The 22,968-nt window shown below is 38.0% G+C and overlaps 1 protein-coding gene across 2 annotated transcripts in view; it reads left to right on the forward strand.

The window, feature by feature from the left end:
* RIC1 (RIC1 homolog, RAB6A GEF complex partner 1) overlaps nt 1-22,968 on the forward strand; it is a 135,003-nt gene that overhangs the window by 109,861 nt on the left and 2,174 nt on the right. For both annotated transcript variants that reach the window (XM_037143598.2, XM_037143597.2), the window contains exons 13-25: nt 5,002-5,040; nt 5,353-5,463; nt 6,282-6,371; nt 6,999-7,159; nt 8,118-8,256; nt 11,297-11,413; nt 11,896-12,624; nt 14,182-14,340; nt 14,429-14,568; nt 16,159-16,445; nt 17,286-17,477; nt 21,646-21,823; nt 21,988-22,176. In XM_037143598.2, the coding sequence (XP_036999493.2) occupies nt 5,002-5,040; nt 5,353-5,463; nt 6,282-6,371; nt 6,999-7,159; nt 8,118-8,256; nt 11,297-11,413; nt 11,896-12,624; nt 14,182-14,340; nt 14,429-14,568; nt 16,159-16,445; nt 17,286-17,477; nt 21,646-21,823; nt 21,988-22,176 (2,531 nt within the window). The remainder of the gene's footprint in view (nt 1-5,001; nt 5,041-5,352; nt 5,464-6,281; nt 6,372-6,998; nt 7,160-8,117; nt 8,257-11,296; nt 11,414-11,895; nt 12,625-14,181; nt 14,341-14,428; nt 14,569-16,158; nt 16,446-17,285; nt 17,478-21,645; nt 21,824-21,987; nt 22,177-22,968) is intronic.

Raw genomic sequence — 22,968 nt, forward strand, 5'->3', positions numbered from 1 at the left:
AGTTATTTCATGAGAAGTAACAATACTGATTTGGTGCCCTGTGCAGCAGCTGACCTTGTAGTTCTAATAGGGAATTACTGAGGTTGATTGCCTGACTTTAAACCAAGTTGCAGGCTTGGGGTCAGTATAGAACCTTATTGTTAATAATTTTATTATTATTCAATCTTGTTCCACATTATTTACTCATTCTGATCCAACTTTAAATTAGCAGCTGTAGTAATTCTGATAAATTGGCATTTAATATGAAAATTCTGAATTTTTATACCAACTAAAATTAATTAAGATAAATCAATAAATTGAAATTTCTTGAAAGAAATTTTCATACACAGTTTCAGTCCTCAGTGTTTTCTTTTCCCTTTTGGTACTGAAGTGTCTTAGGTCCATCGGAGCCTACTCTTGGATTAGTTTGTTTTAGTCAGTTTCTGTTTCCACAATTCTTTGCCTTACTTCTACATTCTATACTTTTCCCTTAATCGCTTACTTCAGCTCCCATGTTACTGTCAGTTGACTCTGAATGAAGATAATGAGAGACAGTAGAGTGGTCATTATGTGAAATGAAAGGAGGAATATCTCCTGCATTGATGTGGTATACACTAAAATAAAATGTACTTAAATTAATAAATTCATAAAATCAAACAATGTGCATACCATTTTATAATTAGTAACAATTTTTAAATAAAACTGCATCAGCTACTTCCTTGACTAAAATTTTCCACTGCTCCCTTCTCTCCTATAGCCATTTCTCTGCTATTTTCATTTCCCCATACTCTGAACTATTCATTCTACACTGACCTAGCATCAATGCCAGTTCTGCCTAGCCAGGTCTGTGTTGCCAGAGAGCCAAGTAGAGCAGAGGATCAAAGAAGGTAGGTCTGGAACTCAAAAACCCATCAGGCAATAACAAAAATGGAATTTCCTTCCAGCTCAAAAATTCAGTGATTCTGTGATTCTTAGCCACCTCTGAAGTATCCCATATTAGAATCCTGTAACACTGATTTTACAACTTTGGACAAAGTAGGTACTAACAAGATTCTTATGTTATTCTGTTCTTCAGATATCTAAAATATTCAGAAAAAGGACCTCGTTTAACTCGAGCTCTACCTAAGTTTTTCTGTTTCCTTAAAGCTAATAAAAATAATGCCAGAGTTATGTTCCCAAAACAATTAAGTTACAATAGACTCATAGAATTTTTAGAGCTGGAAGGGCCTTAGAGATCATGTAGTCCAACTGGATTTCATACATGAGGAAACTAAGGCTCAGGGAAGTTAGGTGACTTGTTCAAGGTCACACAGTGAACAGAGTAGTGTCAGACTTTCCTTACCATCATATAAATTAAAGTAACAGTCTAACCTATTTTAAAACCTATGTACTAAATGTTGAATGCTGCTGATCTTGAGCTAAAATCTAGAACATGCCTACTTGGCAGTATTTTTTTTACTTGGATTTGCCCTTTATTTTGTTTGTTGGTGCTCCAGCCACATGAGTCAATGCAGTGTCATGGTGGTGTTTTGGTAGGATGGTTTACAGTGTTCATATAGTGCTAATGCTTTACCTTTCAGGCTCTTTAGCCATTAGTAATGATTCCCTGAAGAAATGGGGGCGCTTGTTTAATTCCCCCCTTCAACATATGTTCTTCTCTAGGATTGGTGCCCACATACTCCATCAGAGTGGCTTGCTTTGTGTGAGATGTACTTTGTATGTTTTTTGTACAGCGTGGACTTCATCGAGTGAGCTCCAACTAATTCTGCTTCTCTGTCTGTTCCTCATCTAGACAACTGGATGTGTTGTTTCTTTAAGCCTTCTGCCTTACATTCCTTAGTTTTCTGATTAGAAGAGTGTATGTTGTGGTTTTTTTTCCTTTAACTAAAACATCATAAATGCATACTTGTCAGAAACAGGGTTAGCAATGGCTTGTAGAGATGGTGCTTTTTGTTTCTTTCTTTGTTTAGTCTTCCTAGCTACACACTTAAATTTTGAGAGTAGTGTGTTGACAGATGTAGCAAAAATAATAGGAAATTAAAAACAGAAACAATAGCATCCTTGTGGTTTTAGGGTATGTTCCTTCTTTGATTGCCATTTTATTTTAATATGCAGTATTTTGTATAATACTAACACTTATTTCTGAAAGGTAAATGAATCATTATCATTCAGTGTTCTGAAGCATTGGTTTTATAGTTAACCTGGCTAACTATTTGGAAAGAGTAAGCTTCACAAAATGTGGGAGATAACACCTACAATGTATTAGGCACTACGTTAAGGATGTCAGCAGAGAGGATTTTAAAAGCTATATTATTTATAAACAATTTACTGTCATTCCTGTGCACCAGTTGTGGTATTTGGCATAGGTAAAGTCCTCTAGGAAGAGGGCTCTCACCAACTCACCAGCTACAGACAAAAGTGGTCTAGGCAGGAGACAGGGTTTTAGCTGGATGATTTTAAGGGAAAAAATCCAGTTTTTTTGAGAGACTGAAGAATCCTAAGATGTTAAGAGTAGAGATACTATACCTTAGCACTTGAGTTTTCCAGTAATGCATGACTTTTGTGCTCTGACCTGAGTTTTGTCCTTTTTATTTATTGGGGTGACACTGGTTAGTAACACTATACAGGTTTCAGTTGCACGATTCTACAACACATCATCTGTGCACTTTATTGTCTGTTATTGTCTTTATTGTCTGTTCATCCCTATTGTCTTGGGATGAACACACCATCCCAAGTCAAGTCTTCCTGTCACATTTATCCCCCCATACCCTCCTCCACCACCCCCACCAACCTGCCCTCCCCCACCCCCCGCACCAACCACCACACTGGTGTCCATGAGTTTTTTTCTTTTTTGCACAGTCCCTCCACCCCCCAGTCCTCCCACCCCCAACCCAGAGCTGTCAATCTGCCCCTCTATCTGTGAGTCTGTCCCTGTGTTGCTTGTTAGTTCATTTTGTATATTAAATAGATTCCACAAATGAGTGAAATCATACGGTACTTGTCTTTCTCTGACTGGCTAGTTCCACTTAGCATAATGCTCACCAGGTCACTTCTGCCATTGCTTATTTTCAGTGTTCGGGGTACAGCTCAAAGTTCAGGTGGCACAGATCAGTAAAGTTGACCTACTAGGGAAAATAAAAGTTTTTTATTCTCATCTTATAGCATCTTCAAACACAAAACTGCATGAGAAATAAAGCATTTTAAACTTACACTTTGAGTTGTGAAAATAACCATTTGCCATTTATAGCACCTCCTAACACTTTGGAGGTTAAAAGAATAAAGTGTTTTTCCCCACAGTTACTTATCAGTGTGATGGTATGATAAGATCTGACTTAGGATGCCATGATTAGAAACTCTTCATGTTAGAATCTTCCACTTTGGCAGTGAGTTCTCTACCTCATGCTTCACCCACCCACACATTACACAAATACTTAAAAAACACCAAGACATTGCGGGCAGGGAGGTCTTTGTAGTGTCATGAGTGGCTGGATCAGTTATACTCTAGATCCCTCTTCCAGTGGCTGCTTCCTTCATCCAAAAAAATGAATTTTGCTTACAGCCTCCTAAAAAACTACTTTCAATTTATATTTTTGCTGCCTGATCATTACCTCAGATTGCCATTATTCTGAACTAATTTAACCCATCATATTGAATTTTATTAATTGGCCTGAATGGTACAGCATATATCATATATCCTTTGAGATACAAGTTAAGCATTCTTCAAGCATGTACTGTGATACTGTTGTAGCATTCTGTAGGGGAAGGCTTCCACAAATCAGTACTAGAGTTGAGAATTCTCTAATGTACTAAAAGGTATTAATTTATTTTAGAATTTAGGTGGGCTTGCTAGATAATAAGTGAAGTCTACCAAATGGTTTTGTTAAATCAACTTTGTCAAACTTAATGCAGATGTTTTCAGCATATTTTTATTTGGTTTTTGTTTTGTCTTATTACACAAAGAATCTTACTGATTTGATGACATTTACTTGGCTTTTTAATTTGGCTTTATTTTTTTCAATATGTAATACTTTTTCTTTGAGTAAAATGAAAGTAAATCAACTGAAGGTTCTCTTATTCCAGGATCAGAAGATACTTCCCTTGTTCTATCGTTCTGTGAATTTTTACACCACATTCACCACGTGCTCACGAAAACTACTTAATAGGCTAGCAGAGAGGTCACAGTCCCTATAAAGCTAGAATTTATCTAATCTACACTGATAGCTCAGAGGATTCATTAAGTTGAAAATGCTTGTTAGAGTGATACAAAGACACCATAAACAAAGATGTCAGGCAGTCAACATAAGCTGTTTTTACTAGTTATGTTGCAGATAAAGAATTAATATGTGTAATACACTAAAAGTTGTCATAGATGAAAATTGAACACCCCAATAAAAATAGTAGCTAATACACAATCTTACATGTATATGGACGTTTTAGAGATAGAGTAAAAAGTAATCAATGGTTATCCCTGAGCAACGATGTAACACAATTTCATTTTGTACTTTGTACATTTTTGTATTGTTTAAATTTTATAGGCATATTGCTTTTTTAATCACAAATGTGTAAAAATAATAAAAAGCAAAAACCAAGCTCTTGCTGGGGCCGTCCGTAACTTTATTAGGTCAGGCTGTCATGGGGATAGTTGGGACCAGCGCGCCCACCCTGCAGTTGTCTGCACAATTCTTGGCTGCCCCACGGGTGCTTCTCTAAAACTCTTGTCAGTCTGTGTTTACTGAATTCAGTATTTAAAACAAAAACAGTGTAGAGAACAAAAAAGAAAGGCCTGATGTCTAGAGACTTACAGTGGAATGATTAAATGAAACTTTAAACAAAGGAGATAATTAAGTCAGAAGATACTGGCTGGCACACAAATGGTAAACTCTAAGGACTCTACTAATAATACCCATATTTGGAACACTTTAAATATTGCACAAGAAAATGAATCTTACATTGTGATGTTAATGCTTTTAAGTTTAAATCCATGTCAGAAGTCTTACCAAACTGATGTGTTATTTTCTATAGATTTCCAGCACCTATCTAGAGAGCAATTGGCCTATACGGGTGAGTTATTATTTTGTTGGTGTTAACTTTCATTGGATAGCATTTGCCACAAGAGGCATTCTGGGAATTGAGCCTTTCAGTGGGTGCATTGATAAAAGTAAACAATTTAATACTAGGTCCTTTGTGCATTGTTAGTGTACAACATCTTTAACTTAGTCAAATGTAAATTGTATATAAATACACAGATTTTTAAATTCAGCATTTTACATTTCATTTAATAATATTCTGTTTGCCTGGTGCAATATTAAGCTTTTTATATATAATAAAGTATACAGGTTTGCAAAAAAGAGTTTTTAATGTTTTTTTAATCAGTTTTCAGCTATTGATAAGCTTGGACAGAATATCGCTGTGGTTGGCAAGTTTGGCTTTGCACATTACTCTTTACTCACCAAAAAATGGAAACTTTTTGGAAACATTACCCAGGTCAGTCTTTTTGAAATGAAAAACTGATTTCTCAGAGTGTAAGAGGACTACAATATGAAATAATTACAATGTCAATCACTGTTTACTTATTTGGAAATAAAGTCAAATATTAAAAAATGATGTTGGTTATGTCTAAGTCTATTCTGATAAAGCACTCAACACTTGAAGGAGGATTTTGTATTGAGATAGTTGGTTTGTTTTTAATTCTTGTTAAAAACAAATACTTGAGGATTTACCTTTTATAGTCCCAAGTTGAGTTCATCAGATGTGATCAGAATAAATTACAACAAAATTTGAAATTATTTCCCTGCCTGTCTTTTCTTCATGTGATACGAGTATTCGGGTAGCACAAAACAGTTACAGTTGAATTTTACATGAATCAAATGAGAGGAAGTTAATATTTAATGGGTCCCTACTATGTACCAGGTGCTTGAAAATGCTTTAATATATTTTAACACATTGATCTTCATAGCAACCCAGTTAGGGCTCTATACTTAACCATTTTATAAAAGAAACTAGGACTCAGAGTTAGGTGATAAATGATAAAGCCAGAATTTAAACCCAAGGTCCTTTAATGTGGGAAGAATGATGCTGCATGGTACCCAGTTATTTAGAATGATGTATTTTCTGACTTATAGAAATGCTTATTTTTTCAATAGAATATGAATCATTAGTAAGAGCCCTAGAGTAATGCTTAATTGGAAATATGAGACTAGAGCAGAAATAACTTCAGCTTTCATTATCTGTTTAGAATATTTTATTATTTTAATTTCTGGCTACATAAATAAAGGTAAAATTTTTTTAAATTTTCTTTTAAGGAGCAAAATATGATTGTGACAGGTGGCTTAGCCTGGTGGAATGATTTTATTGTCCTTGCATGTTATAACATAAGTGACCATCAAGAAGAGGTAAGTTTTTTTCTCTCAAAAATAACATACTGTTGTATTTTAAAGATATTAAGCACTATTTGATTTTATATAAAAATAATTTTTTGAACGATAATAAAACTTTTAATTTTTTTAATCAGGAATTAGGGATTTTTAGTTAAAGGAATTTTCATTTCAGATTACTACTTTTAAAATGTTTTAAAGGGATAATCAGGACTTCCAGATAAATTTTTCTAATGATTCTTAGCTGTTAAGATATTCTCCATAAAGTTTGTAAATAGTTTTTAAAAAGCTAAAAGCAGAAAAGTTTATAAGGGTGACTCTTCTTAGAGATTTATTAATTTATTGATTTGTATGTTTGTTTTTTGAGAAAAACTGCTGGTCTCCTTAAGTCAGGTCTAAATAAATACTCAGGTCTAAAAAGGAGTATCATACATACTACTAGTCTAGTCTCAGTTTTGATCACTTCACCTTTTACTTATTTGTAGAATGAGCCTTCCCTGTCAAAATATAAATATTACCCATTTATTAGTCTTTTGACTCCTCTTACTTGGAAAAACATCAGTAGATAAATAGCATGTCTAAACAGCATGGACTTAGTCATCCCTGGTAGACACCTGGTTTTTCCAATTTTATTTTTGTTTTCAGCTGAGAGTTTACTTGAGAACATCTAATCTGGACAATGCCTTTGCTCACGTCACCAAAGTACATGCAGAGACATTACTGCTTAGTGTCTTCCGGGACATGGTAATAGTGTTTAGAGCAGACTGTTCAATATGCCTGTACAGTATTGAAAGAAAATCTGATGGGTAAGTCCTTAGCATCTGATAAGTCACTTTTTGCTCCTGTGTGTCATGTTTCCTCTGTAGTTTTTATTTTTAAAACAGTTACTCTAATTTTATGTTTAGTTTTTTTGTTTAAGAGTTTAAAAGCAAGGAATTTTAATTAGTGGTATTTATATGGTAATTCTAGTGATAATTCATATTTATTTTTTAGCTATCAAAATAAGTAAATAAATAGATAAGCTTGCACTTCTTCAGGTAACCTTACTGGGTTCATCTGAAAAAAGTCTGATTTGGGATGGAGTAAACCATTTAAATAGTAATTTTTTCACAGCCTTTAAAACAAGTGGTTAGTAATTACCCAAGTGTTCCAGACACATGGAGAAATCTGAAGGATTTTGGAGTTTTAAGGCTTTAGGAAGCATGTCCTCAGCGGATCCCCATTCCCCACTGAGCTAGACAGCTGTAGTCTGTCTGGAGCAGGAGAAACGGCCAGTCCTGTGTGTTGCCTCTATTCTTGGCATCTGGTTGGCTTGCAGCATTTAAAACGTCTGCTGAGTTTTATTTTGCTCTCAGGTATTTTGTGTTTCCTTTTTTAAGCAGTCGTGAAATGTATGTTTGGTGAAGTGGCATAGTAATTGAGCAGTAATGTAAAGATAAAAATGAAGAAATCTTAGTAGCCTAGATAGAACCCATCTCCTTTCTCAGCCAAGTAAGCTGTTTTTATAACTCCTTCCCTTTTTACATCCTACTCCCTTTCTTCCTCATCTCCATGTGTTTCTTGGATGCCTCGACCTTGTCAGTCTGCTGCCTAAAGGACACTTGGGGAAGAGGGAACATTGGGAAGAAGACATCTGGGCCCTCCACAACGATGAAACCTAATACCATCAGTGGCAGGGCGGTGTGGGGAGCAGCCTTGCTAGCAGTGTTGTTGAGGTGTATCCCTTTTTTCTTTGTCCTTTATGTTTATATTAATTTTTTGCAGTCCAAATACTACTGCTGGCATTCAGGTTCTTCAGGAAGTCTCCATGTCACGCTACATTTCTCACCCTTTCCTGGTGGTATCTGTCACTCTGACATCAGTGAGCACAGAGAATGGAATCACCCTGAAGATGCCACAGCAGGTACCATCTGTTAGGACTCTTCAGAGTTTTCATCTCAGTTTTTAGTTTTTAAGTTGATATTGGAAACTCTTTTATTTGTTCAGTAAGTAAATACAAGTGTCTAGTTGCCAAGTTACAGTGGCAAACTAAATAAACACAGTTTCTTCTTGAGAATAAATAAATAATTACATAAGTAATTATAGTTGTAATGTGTGTACCAAAAAGTAGTACAGGTCATTCTAATAAGGGTGTATAACAAAAACCCAATCAGAATGGTTGAAACAGTCAGAGAAGATTCCTATCCCATTTAAATTGAAACCTGAAGAACAAGTGGTGGTTATCTAAGTAAAGAGAGAGAATTTTAGACAGAAGGAATAAAGGCCCATAGATAAGAAAGAACACGACATCCAGGGAACTGGAAGAATTTCAGAGTAACTGAAACAAGGATTTTCAGTGTATGAGTCCCATCGGAGATACAGACTTTCGACTTTATCATCTAAATGTTTTATCTGTCTAAAATGTTTTCAGTTGGACATTAATGCATCTAAACTTCATAACATGTATTCTAACTATAGCTGCATGTAGGGAGAGCAGTTGGGTGATCATTACAGTGATCTAGGTGAATGGTGTTAGTGGCCCAACCTTGGGCAGTGATGCCGTCGTTGCTGGTTAAAGTATATAGTGGTGCTACCAGGACCCAGGCTGCATAACTTCTTTCCAAGGCTCCTTCCATTATACCAGTGATTTCCAAACTTCCTGTCAGTGTGGAACCCATTTTCATAGGAAAATTCTATGTAAATTTGTCATCCCTGGCTGCTTAGTCTGCCTTCTGCTTCCTATTAAGGCACTTTTATTAAACTCCATTAAAATATAGGTCCTGCCCTGGCTGGTGTAGCTGAGTGGGTTGAGTGCCGGCCTGTGGACCAAAGGGTCGCCAGTTTGATTCCAGTCAGGGCACATGCTTGGGTTGTGGGCCAGGTTCCCAGTAGTGTGTGCACAAGAGGCAACCACACATTGATGTTTCTCTCCCCCTTCTTCTCCCTCCTTTCCCTTCTCTCTAAAAATAAATAAATCTTTAAAAAATAATAAAATACAGGTCCCATTTTCTATGCAAACTATACTTAATGGTAGCCAGATAGTCCTAGTTGATAAGGGAAAGTTCTGTTTTACAGAACAGTTCTAGATGACAGATGTGGAAGGAGCATAAGGAGTAAACAGTCACCCAAGGAAATAACTGATTCAGGCAATTGTTGTCATTAGGTGAAACAATCAGATGAAAGGTTAGTGGGAACTTGACAGTGGAAAAATGAGGTGGTCCTACCTAAGTTTTATTAATAAATCTCACCATTGCGAAAAGTGGGAGAACCAGATGTGGCATGCTTCCTGGGGTGGTGTGACATGAGGGGCCACGTGCCTCTTAAATTTCCATTTTCCCTTTTCCTACCTCCATATTATTTGCTGTTTCTTGTGTGTTATGGACAAACAGTCAAATGTTTAATTTTCATGTCATATGCTAAATGGGGAACTGACAACTTCAAGTAAAGTTCTTGGGCTTTGTGACAGTTGCTTGAAGATTTTGTGGTTTTTTAAAAACTTTCTTCTACAGCCCTGGCTGGTGTGGCTCAGTGGATCAAGTGCCAGCCTGCGGACCAGGGGTCGCTAGTTTGATTCCCCGTGAGGGCATGTACCTGGGTTGTGGGCTGGTTCCCTGCTGGGAGGCCCACGAGGGACATCCATACATTGATGCTTCTCTCCTTCTCTTTTTCCCTCCCATCCCCTCTCTCTAAAAAGTAAATAAATAAAACCTTTAAAAAACATTTTCTCCTACTTTGTAAATGACAGTTCATATAAAGCTTATCACCTACCTACATGTGGTCTAAAGCAAAAATGAATGACAAGTCCATGAATCTTCTGGATGCTTTGCTATTTCTTTATTTGCAATCCCGTGTAGTGTATGAAAGCAGTACGGAAGAGCAGTCTGTGTAACTGTGTTTGTAAGATGACCTAGGGTGCCCGAATGACGTTGGCAGCTTAAATTCATCCTGGTAGCAAGTGTCAAAGCTAGAACACAATCACAAGTCTTCTGAATATCATCCCTTCCTACCTAAAATTCTTTTTTTCTCTGGTTTATGTGACATTGTGCTCTCCTGTTTCTCCTCTTGCCTTCAAAAGCTTAGACAGTAGCCCTCTGCTGTCTCATTCCTCCCTGTATACTTTGCCTCAAAAAACTCATGTTTCCTTCAGTTCACCAGCCTGACCTTTATAGTTACCATCTGGCATAGTCATATGTTCAGTCATTCTCAGCAATACTTTCAATTGAAAGTCTTAAGATTCTTTCAAATCTAAGGGGCAACAAAGTAACTTTAATGTTCCCTCCCTAAATTAATTCCCCCTCCTAACTTTTATCAGTGATAACCTCAACCTCTCTAGCACCTCACCTAGATTCAATACCCTGCAATCATCTCTGATTCAGTTCTTTTTTTTCTGCCCTTTATGCGTAAGGAAGGATATCAGTAAGCTTTTATTTTGTTTTTTTAGTCAAATTGCTATTCCTCTTTATGACTGAAGGTCTTTTACCATCCAGTGTTTTTCTCAATACTCCTGATCTAGACAGATTGTTCTCCCTTTTCCAAAAGAATTGGTCTGTCCTGGCCATGTCATTTACACTGCATTCTTGAACTAGAGTACCAGACGTTTTCCATCTACCCATCCTCATCCTTCCAGCACCACCTCATCTTTTACACTTTCTTTAGCCGCATCACCTGGGTCACTGAAGTGAATTCTCATTTTCATGAACTTGCACAGTTCTCTTAGTTTTTCCAGGATAATTCAGTTCAGCCCTCAATTTTATATTCATTTGTTCACTGATTACATTGTGTTAAGCATTCCCTAACCTAACCAGAAAGCTTTTTGTACATACACACAGAGCCTAACAGAATGGCCGTACATAGTACACACTCCATATTGTTGGTCGTTAAGCTGTAAACCGTGGGGCTTGATGAGAAAATGCTGAAAACAGACCCATAAATTTTGGTACGAACTCAGTTTATTTTTCTTTCAGGCCCGTGATGCAGAGAGCATTATGCTGAACCTTGCAGGACAGCTCATCATGATGCAGAGGGACAGATCAGGCCCTCAGATCCGGGAGAAGGACAGCAACCCCAACCAAAGGAAACTTGTGAGTCAGTGCAAGTCATTTAGAACAATAAGAATGTACGGTCTTAGGGTACAAGGGAATAAAAGAATTTAAGAGGAGAATATTATCTTGTGATGTGGGATCTGAGAAAGTATGTAAAATTAGTCTTAAGCCTCTGGGTACAACACTGTTTGTGAAGGGTGACGGATAAGTTCCTGAAATGATAAAATGTTTCATACTGTAGATGTTATTGCTTAGGCATTATTTCCAAATTCTAATGGGATAATAATATAAACTGGTAAAGTTCGTAGGATTTTTTTTTAGATTTAAATATACATATTTTGAAAGGCCAGGTTACTCTTATTAAATAAATTAACTTAAATAATTCTAGTAAATTCTAATTCTAAATAATTTTCCCAAAAAGTTGACCTCTCAATTTGAAAGGCTTATTAGGAAACCAATACCTAGGAACTTAACCTACACATTTAATAGGAAAAAACTGACTCTTGTCTCTCCTTTTCCAGCTGCCATTCTGTCCTCCCGTTGTGCTAGCCCAGTCTGTTGAAAATGTGTGGGCTACCTGTCGAGCAAATAAACAAAAGCGTCATCTCCTGGAGGCCCTCTGGCTGAGCTGTGGAGGTGCGGGGATGAAAGTCTGGCTCCCTCTCTTCCCCAGGGATCACCGCAAGCCCCATTCCTTCTTGTCCCAGCGGATCATGCTGCCTTTCCACATCAATATTTACCCCCTGGCTGTGTTGTTTGAAGACGCATTAGTCCTTGGTGCTGTCAATGACACTTTACTCTATGATTCTTTGTATACTCAGAACAGTGCGAGGGAACAGCTGGAGGTGCTCTTCCCGTTCTGTGTTGTGGAGAGAACCTCTCAGATCTACCTCCACCACATTCTGCGTCAGCTGCTGGTCAGGAATCTTGGGGAGCAAGCCTTGCTCTTAGCCCAGTCCTGTTCTGCGTTACCCTACTTCCCTCATGTGCTGGAGCTCATGCTCCATGAAGTGCTAGAAGAAGAAGCTACCTCACGGGAGCCCATTCCCGACCCTCTGCTTCCCACTGTGGCGAAATTTATCACCGAGTTCCCACTCTTCCTGCAGACAGTTGTTCATTGTGCCAGGAAGACTGAGTATGCCCTGTGGAATTACCTTTTTGCAGCCGTTGGAAACCCCAAGGACTTGTTTGAGGAATGTTTGATGGCTCAGGATTTGGACACAGCTGCCTCTTACCTTATTATCTTACAGGTAACAGCCCTCTTCTCATAAAGGTACAAGAATTAATGAACTTAAACTTTGGGGGAGAAAGAAAGGTCCTGTTTCGGCACTTTGATTGTGTTTAAGAAATTGATTGAGTCCAGTTTTCTGTTCAGTTTTTATCTTGCCTTTTGGGGAAAGCAGTCTTATTAAACAACAGAAAATTTCTTTGAATATCATAAATTGGCATTACAATTTTAAAATCCTATTTGTCAACAAATAGGCCTAAAACAGATTAATGAGTTTACAGTATTATTTTTAATAATATTGAAGAAATGTGTGATTATATGTATTATAGTACATATAACATGCACATATTACACAAGAATATTGAATACTACATAAGAAACATAATAAAGAACTATTACTGGGGTTGTTTGAGCCCCTCCCCCCAGCATAATAATAGATTTGTTTCCCTATAAATCTGTTGATATGGAAATGACACAGGAACTCTGACAAAAGTATGGGTCATAGCAGAGCACCTTATGTTAGGCTCCCTGTAGCAAGTTAGAAGACTTAGGCCTATCACAGTAATTACCCTCAAAATAGTTGTTTTTCTCAAAATAATGGGCTCTTTGAGACTTCTGAAAACTTGCTTCATAATGTACTTGATAAACGTGCTTGATGGTTTGTTGTTCTGCCAGTCTGACATAGATTGGGTAGGCTCCGCTTAGAGTTTCTTTCAAATGATTGTGAAATTGTGTTCACTGATGTAAGAAGCTAACCATAAACCTGGTTTAAACTTCTGCCTGCGGCATTTTCTTGTCTACTTATTTGCTTCATGACAACTGATTGCAGCCATAGGAGATAATTTGAGCAAAGGCTGGATGGCCATGAAATTCTGATTCCTAGATTAGTCTTAAAAAGCCATAGAATCGTAAAAATAGAAACAAATTAATGCAGCTATTTTTTGTTTAAGGTCACTCCTTGGACTTTCAGTGATCTCCGAAGCAATGGAATTGGAAACTTTTGTTCTATCAGAATTTCCGAGTTGCTGTGGATTGTCACATAATAATTACAGTTAAATTTGTCTGTTAGGCATCTTTCCATGAAGGTCAAGGCAGGCAGTAGGTTAAATTTGTAAAAGAATTATTTAGGATGCTGTTTGTCCAGCAGTACTACTACTGCTGCTCAAAGCAAGGATTTTCTTAAAGTCACATCCTCAGAAACCTCTCACAAGTTAAGTAATTTGCTTCAAGTTATTAAACTCAGTTCCTTCATCTGTAAAATAGGAATGATGTGCCTGTTCTGCAGATTCACTAGGAGAAATGAAAGAAAGAATGTGTGTAAATTTATGTAAGCTACCTGGCACGAAGCGGGAGTTCAGTAAATCATAATTTATGTTACCCCAGCAGAGTACTTGCCTCACACGTGCTTTATGGTACCTTTTAGTGCTGTTTTTAATTTTGCTGTTAAAACTGTCCCCTGCAGTGTTGCAGCTTCATTTCTCCTCTGTGTTTATGAAACCATGGAGATAGAGCTGCTCATAGCTTCTCAGATTATTTGCAGTATAAAAGGAATCCTTGTTTTCCTTGATTGTTTTTGTAGAATATGGAAGTCCCAGCAGTAAGTAGGCAGCATGCCACCCTTCTGTTCAACACAGCCCTGGAACAAGGCAAGTGGGACTTATGCCGACACATGATTCGATTTCTTAAAGCTATCGGCTCTGGAGAATCTGAGACACCTCCATCCACGCCTACAGCTCAGGTTAGTTGCAAAATGGCACAGCTTCTCTGGGCCACATACCTATGTAGCGTCTTTCTCTAACTGTACCACACATTGTTTGTACTCTTAGGACCTACCCAGTTCAAGCGGTGGATTTGAGTTCTTCAGGAATCGAAGCATCAGTTTATCCCAGTCAGCTGAAAATGTACCTGCTAATAAATTCAGCTTACAGAAAACACTAAGTATGCCATCTGGTCCTTCTGGAAAAAGGTAAAATAATAAATAGCTGTTACTGCTTTTAGAGCATTCTGTGACACATTTCACTTCAGGGCATTTGTGCAGTCACATTTTATGGAAACAACCACTTAATCCAGTTGCACTTTTCTTCCCATTCCCAAAGAGCTTCGGGACCAAAAAAAAGACCTCTCTTTTTTCTTCCTCCGAAGTTCACTTCTTTACTCTTTGCATAGTTTCTGCCTCTTGTACAGTATGTTTTGATATACCTGTTCTGAATAATTAATGTTAAATTATTCTGATAATCGAAAAGGAAGATATAATAAAGCTGCAGGAAATCCAAAAGCATTCTGACAGTCAGCAGTTTTAGCCTCCTTTCCAACTATACCTACCTCTCAACAAAAAAGTAAAGATTTAGTCCTGTACTTGACTCTCCTGTGACTCTTTTGATTGGAGAAGTCATTACAGCAGGCAGAGACCAAAGAGGAAGTGCAGCTGGAGACTGAAACCTGCATCACCCATAGGTGGGTTATTGCTTTTGAGAGGTCAACTGAACTCACACTGAACATTGTACAATACAGTTTCCTCTAGTCTGTGAGGTCCTTGTATTCCCTCTTGTGTTGCCTTGTTCTTGGCTCTTGATTTTTGTCTTCCCTAATCCTTTTACATTGTTTGTATTGTGGCTCCAGTGCCGGGCACACAGTTTAAGCTTATTGAACATTTCTTATTGTGATGTTTAACTGCTCTTTCTTATCTTAGTCATTAATATCTGCTACATACACACAATCGTAGGCTATTTACAAGTAAAATACAACCTGTAAACAATTGTCAAGCAAATAGTAGCTTCTCAGCCATATCCTTATTTTAAAACTAGCTAATGCATAGTAAATGCTCACTATGTACACTATACAGAGTTCAAAGCATTTATATGTGTAGGTCTTTTCATCCTTTCAACAACTGTAAAAGGGTAGGTAAGGATAGATACTCTTGTCACCCACATTGTTCAAGTGACAAAACAGAGGCTCAGAAAATAAACTTGGTTGTGTTCACACAACTCATGAGTGACAGCGCTACGATCTGAATGCAGGCAGCCTCGTTCCCATGCTGCCTCTCGCAGGAAGCCCCACGATGCTGTTACCACACCAATTACAACACATCAGCTCATGTGAGTAAGGGATGATAGACTATATATAATCAAGTCATTGATTTAAAAATTTTTATGTTGTGTAAATAACTCAGAGATTTCACTTCACTTTTCTTCTCTTTAGTTTCTTTGATCTGATTTCCTCCCCTCTTTTCCTTGGTCTTTTCAAATACAGCATTCATTTGCTCCCTTGCTTTCTGTCAAGCAGTAATTTACCACCCTCTTTCCTGGTTTGGCTCTGTCTCCTGTTTTTTCCTGTCTATGTACTCATTCTGCAACTATGTTGTACGAGCCTGTGGTGTTCCAGGTATTGTTCAACAGGTTGTGGTGTCACATGAAGAAGATCCTAAAACTCTATCTTCCTCTTCATCAGAGATCCAAGCTCTTAGCTCCTCCTCAGCATTATCAGTGCTACTGCATAAAAGAATGTGAGGTCTTCCAGGAAAGATTTTTCTGTACTTTTCTTGTGTTCACACTTGTAGATGGAGTAAAGACAGCGACTGTGCAGAGAACATGTATATTGACATGATGCTCTGGAGACATGCTCGGCGTCTCTTAGAAGAAGTTCGGCTCAAGGACCTTGGGTGCTTTGCAGCTCAGCTGGGCTTTGAACTAATTAGTTGGCTCTGCAAGGAGCGTGCCCGAGCTGCTCGGGTAGACAACTTTGTGGTAGCCCTGAAGAGACTCCACAAAGACTTCCTGTGGCCCCTTCCCATCATCCCAGCCTCTTCTATCAGTTCTCCTTCCAAAAATGGAAAATTCCGAACAGGTAATGCAGCCTTTGTGTCAGGAGAGTTGTATTTTACTACAAGTATTTAGAAGCTTTGCTCTTAATTTATATCTACATATTCCATTATTTGGAATGTGAGTCTTTTCATTCCAAACTCAGAAAGAGATGAAAGTTTTTGTACATAGTTGGATCATCCAGCATTTGATCAAGGATGTAAATAAAATGGACCATACATCTCACAAGGAAGTCTAGTTTATAAATCTAATCATTGTTATCTCAGATTATCAACAAGTTGAGAATTGACTGAATATAGGAAATGCCACACTTATTGTGGGAAGGAGCTTTGGAATTGGTTAAAATAAGCTAAATGTTACTTACCTGACAGGACTCATTCCAAAGAAATGGAAAAAATGCATCTTTGAGAGCCCATCTTCTAAACTGGGAAAGGACAAAGTGAAACTGCATTTTGATGGAAGAAAAATTAAAAGATAGTTTTTTAGTTTGGGTCTTTTTAAGGAAGACTATTCTAATTATCACTTAAGAAAATTCAAACAAAAGCCTTTCATTGTGACATTTGGAAACTTCTTGCCATCTTAGATCCAAGAAAAATCACTCAAAAGATGAAAGAATACAATTTTGCCTAGTTCTAGTAAGATGATGATGTAAGATGACTGCTAGATAGCATTATATAGGCAGTCCTTTTCGTTACAGCCCACATTTCTGGTTTATGGGTGGATGATGTAGTATAGGACAGTATTTAACTTTGAACTTCTAGTATTGGGAGAGTGAGGAAGAGAAGCTGAAAGAACAGAATTGGAAATGGCAGTGTATATATCTTAAATTTCCATTTTCCCCCTTTGTTTTGGACCTGCCTTGCAGTGGGAGAGCAGCTGTTAAAGTCTCAGTCAGCGGACCCTTTTTCAAACCTTGAGACAGATTCTGTCATCTCTAATGCCCAACGAAGTCAGAGCTGGCTCGGCAACATTGGCCCTACCCATCATGAGATAGACACAGCCTCATCCCATGGACCACAAATGCAAGATGCCTTCCTATCACCTTTATCTAACAAAGGTAAATGTCACTGTGAATCCTAAGCTCTTCTTTACTTCCTTCAGAAGAAAGATTATGTGCACTTCAGAGAGTTTCACTCTTTTTTTTGAAGCTGTTTCCTTGAGGATTACTCTTCAGTATCTGCTGGATGTGTGGGTAGTTACTATCACAAGGCCAAATTTGGCCTTGACTATACTTTACCATATTTATTTTAGGTAAAATGAAACATAAAATCTTATTACACATCAGCACTAATAGATGAACTTTTGCAGTTGATTTTAATGATACAGAAATACTAACTTTGAAGACTTCCAGCCAAGATGGAGGCATAGGTAGACAAACTGTGCCTCCTCACACAACCAAAATAAGGACAACAAAAATTTAGAAACAAAAAACCCCCCAGTATTGACAGAAAATTGAACTGTATGGAAGTCCAACAACCAAGGAGATAAAATAGACACATTCATCCAGACCAGTAGGAGGTAGTGGAGCTGGGCAGCCGGACGAAGAGGGGTCTCAGCAGAAAAAGTGGTGGCTGCACCCTGGGTGCGGGGTGGCAGCAGGCGGGTGAACCCAGTGAGGCAGCAGGTTCTGGAGGGGCGCGGCTGGCAGACCGGGCGGTCCCACATTTGCACACAGATAAACCAGGTGAAACTGGGGAGCAAAACAGCACAACCTAGGGTTCCAGCACAGGGAGATAAAGCCTCAAAACACCAATTGAAAACACCTGTGGGGGTTGAGGTGCCAGGAGAGACTCCCAGCCTCACAGGAGAGTTCACTGGAGAGACCCACAGGGTCCTAGAATGTACACAAGCCCACCCACATAGGAATCAGCACCAAAAGGGCCCAGTTTGCTTGGGGGAAGCGGCGGGAGAGACTGAAAGCCAGCAGAGAACAGAGCTAGTGCCATTTTATCTCTTGGACCCTGCCCCCACAAACAGTGTCACGATGCAACAACTGGGTTGCCCTGCCCTGGTGAACACCTAAGGCTCCACTCCTCACTACCTAACAGATGCATCAAGGCAAAAAAATGGCCCAAACAAAAGAACAGATCAAAGCTCCAGAAAAAATACAACTAAGCGGTGAAGAGATAGCCAGTCTATCAGATGCACTGTTCAAAACACTGGTAATCAGGATGCTCACAGAATTGGTTGAATTTGGTCACAAACTAGATGAATAAATGAAGGCTATGCTAAGTGAAATGAAAATGCACAGGGAACCAATAGTGATGGGAAGGAAACTGGGACTCAAATCAATGATGTGGACCAGAAGGAAGAAACAACCAAACAGAAAAGAATGAAGAGAGGCTTAGGAACCTCCAGGACATCTTTAAACATTCCAACATCTGAATTACTGGGGTACCAGAAGGAGAAGAGGAAGAGCAACCAATGGAAGTTATTTGAACACATAAAGGAGAATGTTCCCAATCTGGCAAAGGAAATCAACTTTCAGGAAGTTGAGGAAGCTCAGAGAGTCCCAAAGAAGTTGGACCCAAGGAGGAACACACCAAGGCACATCATAATTACATTAGCCAAGATTAAAATGAAGGAGAGAATCCTAGAAACAGCAAGAGATAAGGGGACAGTCACCTACAAAGGAGTTCCCATCAGACTGTCAGCTGATTTCTCAAAAGAGACCTTGCAGGCAAGAAGGGGCTGGAAAGAAGTATTCCAAGTCATGAAAGGCAAGGACCTACATCCAAGATTACTCTATGCAGCAAAGCTTTCATTTAGAATGGAAGGGCAGATAAAGTGCTTCTCAGATAAGGTCAAGTTGAAGGAGTTCATCACCAAGCCCTTATTATATGAAATGTTAAAGGGACTCATCTAAGAAAAAGAAGATAAAAAAGATGAACAGTAAAATGACAGCAAACTCACAATTCATAACAACCGCACCTAAAACAAAAACAAAAGCAAACTAAGCAAACCACTAGAACAGGAACAGAACCACAGAAATGGAGATCACATGGAGGGTTAACAACAGGGGAGTGGGAGGAGGAGAGAGGAAGAAAAGGTACAGAAAATAAGTAGCATAGATGGTAGGTAGAAAATAGATGGGGAGGTCAAGAATAATATGGATAATGTAGAAGCTAAAGAACTTATAAGTATGACACATGGACATGAACTAAAGGGAATGTGGATGGGAGGGGGTGTGCAGGGTGGAGGGGATTGAAGGGGGAAAATAGGACAACTAATAGCATAATCAATAAAATAAATTTAAAAATATATTATGAGAAAAAAATACTAACTTTGAACCTCAGGTAAGCAAATTGTTTTATCTATCCTTATAAAACTTTGCATTCTTCTCTTACCTGTATCATAAAAAATTGTACTGTTATCTTTTTATTTCATTGATTTTAAAATGTGTACATTTCCTTTTTCTCTGCAACTTCCTACATAATATCCTTAATTCTGCCTCTTAGCCTTTAAAACCTAAAATACTATCGGGCCCTTTACCAAAAAATGTGTGCTAACCTCTGCTCTTATAGTAATGGCTGAGTAAAAAATTGAGGAATTTTTTGAAGTGATTTATGTTGCTTAGGTTTATATAATTACAGGAGCCTTAAGTAGCGATTAATACCTGATTTTCTGCAGTTTTCTTAATGGCCAAGCATTCACCTGAAATTTGATTTCCAGTCTGTTGTCACTGTTACCTGAGCCTCTGCTGTGTGGAGAGGCTCACAGCTGCCATTAATTGTTTTTGTGGTAGAATACACATAAAATTTATCACCTTAACCATTTTTAAGTGTACAGTTAGTAGTGTTTACAATTCACACTGTTGTACAGCCAGTCTCCAGGACTTGTTTCATCTTACAAAACTAAAACCCCTACGCATTTAATAACAGCTCCCCATTCCTCCCTCTGCCAGCTACTGGCAAATAGCGCTCTATTTTCTGTCTCTTTGAATTTCACTACTTTAGATACTTTGTATAACTGAAATCATACAGTATTTGTCCTCTGGTAGCTGGCCTATTTCACTCAGCACAATGTTCTCAAAGTTCATCCCCACTGTAGCATGTGTGAACACTCCTTACTTTTTTAGGTGGAGCAATATCCCATTATGTGTACACGCCACATTTTGTTCTTCTAGTCATCTGTTGGTATGCACATGGGTTGCTTCTACCTTTTGGTTATTGTGAATAATTTGCAATGAACATGGGAGTACTGAGACCCTGCTTTCAATGTTTTGGGGTACCTATGCAGAAGTGGAATTGCCAGATCATATGGTAATTCTTTTTAATTTTTTCTGAAGAAGCATTGTTTTTTTCATAGCAGCTGTACCATTTTATATTCCCACCAGTGTTGACAAGGGGTCCAGTTTCTCCATGTCCTCACAAACACTTACTTGCTTTTTTAAAAAAAATATTAGCCATCATAATGGACATGAGGTAGCACCATTGCTTTTTTAAAAGGAACTTTTTAAAGAGTTAATTTCAAACATACTGAAAAGTTTAGATAATACTATAATGAATCCCTTGGCCCCTGCACGTATCCATCAGCCACCCTGCTTCATAACCAGATTGGTTTCATCCACTTCCTCTCCTGCTATAATTTTTAACCACATCCAAGGCATGATGTATTTTATCTATGAATAGTTCAGTATGTATCTCTAAAGGGACTCTTAAAAAATAGCTATAATACCATTATCCCTCTAAAAATTAAACAGTTCCTTAATACCATAATGTATCCAATAAGTATTCAGATTTCCAATTGTTTCATAATTCATAATTGTCTTTTATGGCTTGAATCAAGATCCAAACAAAGTTCATACATTGTGCTTGATGTGTTTTTAATCCTCTTTTAGTGATTGTTCCCCTCAGTCTTTTTTTTCCTTCTAATTTATTCATTAAAGAAATTGCTTCATGGGTTTTTCTCATAATGTGGATTTTGGTGATTGCATCTTCATGGTTTCATTTAACAGTTTCCTTTGTATTGTCAATTGGTCAGATTATAGCTATTTTTTAAATAGGTAGTAGCATGTTTTTCCATCTGAAGGCATATAATGCATGGTTATCTCTCTAATGACTTTTTCAAAAATACTATTAATACAGCATGGAATTCTAGCAGTGGATTTAATGTTTTGGTTTCAGACTCTCCAGCAGAAATTGACATCTGAGAATAGCCAATATTTAAAATTAAAACATTTTGTACATGGAGTTAGTTTATAACTTTTGGCATTTCTTCATCAGGTGATGAGTGCAGTATTGGTTCAGCCACAGACTTGACTGAAAGTAGCTCCATGGTGGATGGGGACTGGACAATGGTAGATGAAAACTTCTCTACACTCAGTTTAACTCAGTCAGAGCTAGAGCACATCTCCATGGAGTTGGCGAGTAAAGGGCCTCACAAGTCCCAGGTCCAGCTTCGGTGAGTCTGTCAGCATTTTGAAAGCACAGAATGCCTACTTGGGATGTTTGAGCAAATAAGGTACAAGGGGTACTTTCCTGATAATGATTGCCTTTCTGAACATCTGCAGATTCTTCTTGGATCCATATTTCCTTCTCAGTTACTTCGTTTCTGTTCATATGTAGGTATTTGCTACACATCTTCATGGAGGCGGGATGTCTGGACTGGTGTATTGTCATAGGCTTGATTCTTAGAGAATCCTCAGTAATCAACCAGATTTTGGTTATCACACGGACCACAGAGGTAGATGGAGAGATGTTACAGAACATAAAGACTGGGCTGCATTCGGTGGAACGATGGGCCTCTACAGATTGGTAAGGGCTGGTTTCTTCAGGCTTCTTTCTTGGCTGTCCTTTCACATTAAAGCTTAGCTCTGGTTCATTTATTTGGAGATTTCTAGGTTGGTCAAATAAAAACACTTTCCTATGTTCATTCTTTTAAGACCATTTTCTTTTGTTACCATTCTCTAACAGACATTTAGATAAATAATGTTCAGTGAGATAGTGCTGGTCATTTTAAAAATGGGAGTGCATGTCACTGACCAGTACAAATGATCGTAGAATTAAGACTGGAAATTGAGATTTGTAGTTCTGTGGAATTAACAATAACCTAAAAATGTCTACTTGAAAAGATAAACTTAAAGTCCACGTGAATTTAACATTCCATGGCAGTTATGAGCAAGCCCAAATTGAGTAGTACATGGAGATAAAACTCTAAATAGGATGCTCTAGAATAAAGGACACTTCAGTTTTTTTAAAAAGAGAGTAGGGATAACGTTGGAGCGTTGGGTTCTAGCCCTTTGTCACCAATTATGTGTGGATATTGGGTCTTCTTTTACTTGGGTCTAGTCTTCCCTAATTGACAAATTCATTCAGGTTCTCTGAAAATTCTTTTTCAAGTCTAAATTCCTATTGGTCCTTACACTGTGGAAAATGATTTTTAACTGTAATATTAATTTGCTCCTAGTGCTCAGAAATTTAAGACTTGGCAGCCACCTGTACGCTGGCCAGGGCACCTAAGAAACTGTCCCTTCCTACCGTCTCTCCTCTCCCCATAATCTCTCACTGACCCTACAGTGTCACTGTTTAGCAGGAATTTATCTGTAA

The sequence above is a fragment of the Artibeus jamaicensis genome, unplaced genomic scaffold (genome assembly GCF_021234435.1).
Source record: "Artibeus jamaicensis isolate MK-2021 breed Jamaican fruit bat unplaced genomic scaffold, CSHL_Jam_final scaffold_1964, whole genome shotgun sequence".
Classification (NCBI taxonomy): Eukaryota; Metazoa; Chordata; class Mammalia; order Chiroptera; family Phyllostomidae; genus Artibeus; species Artibeus jamaicensis.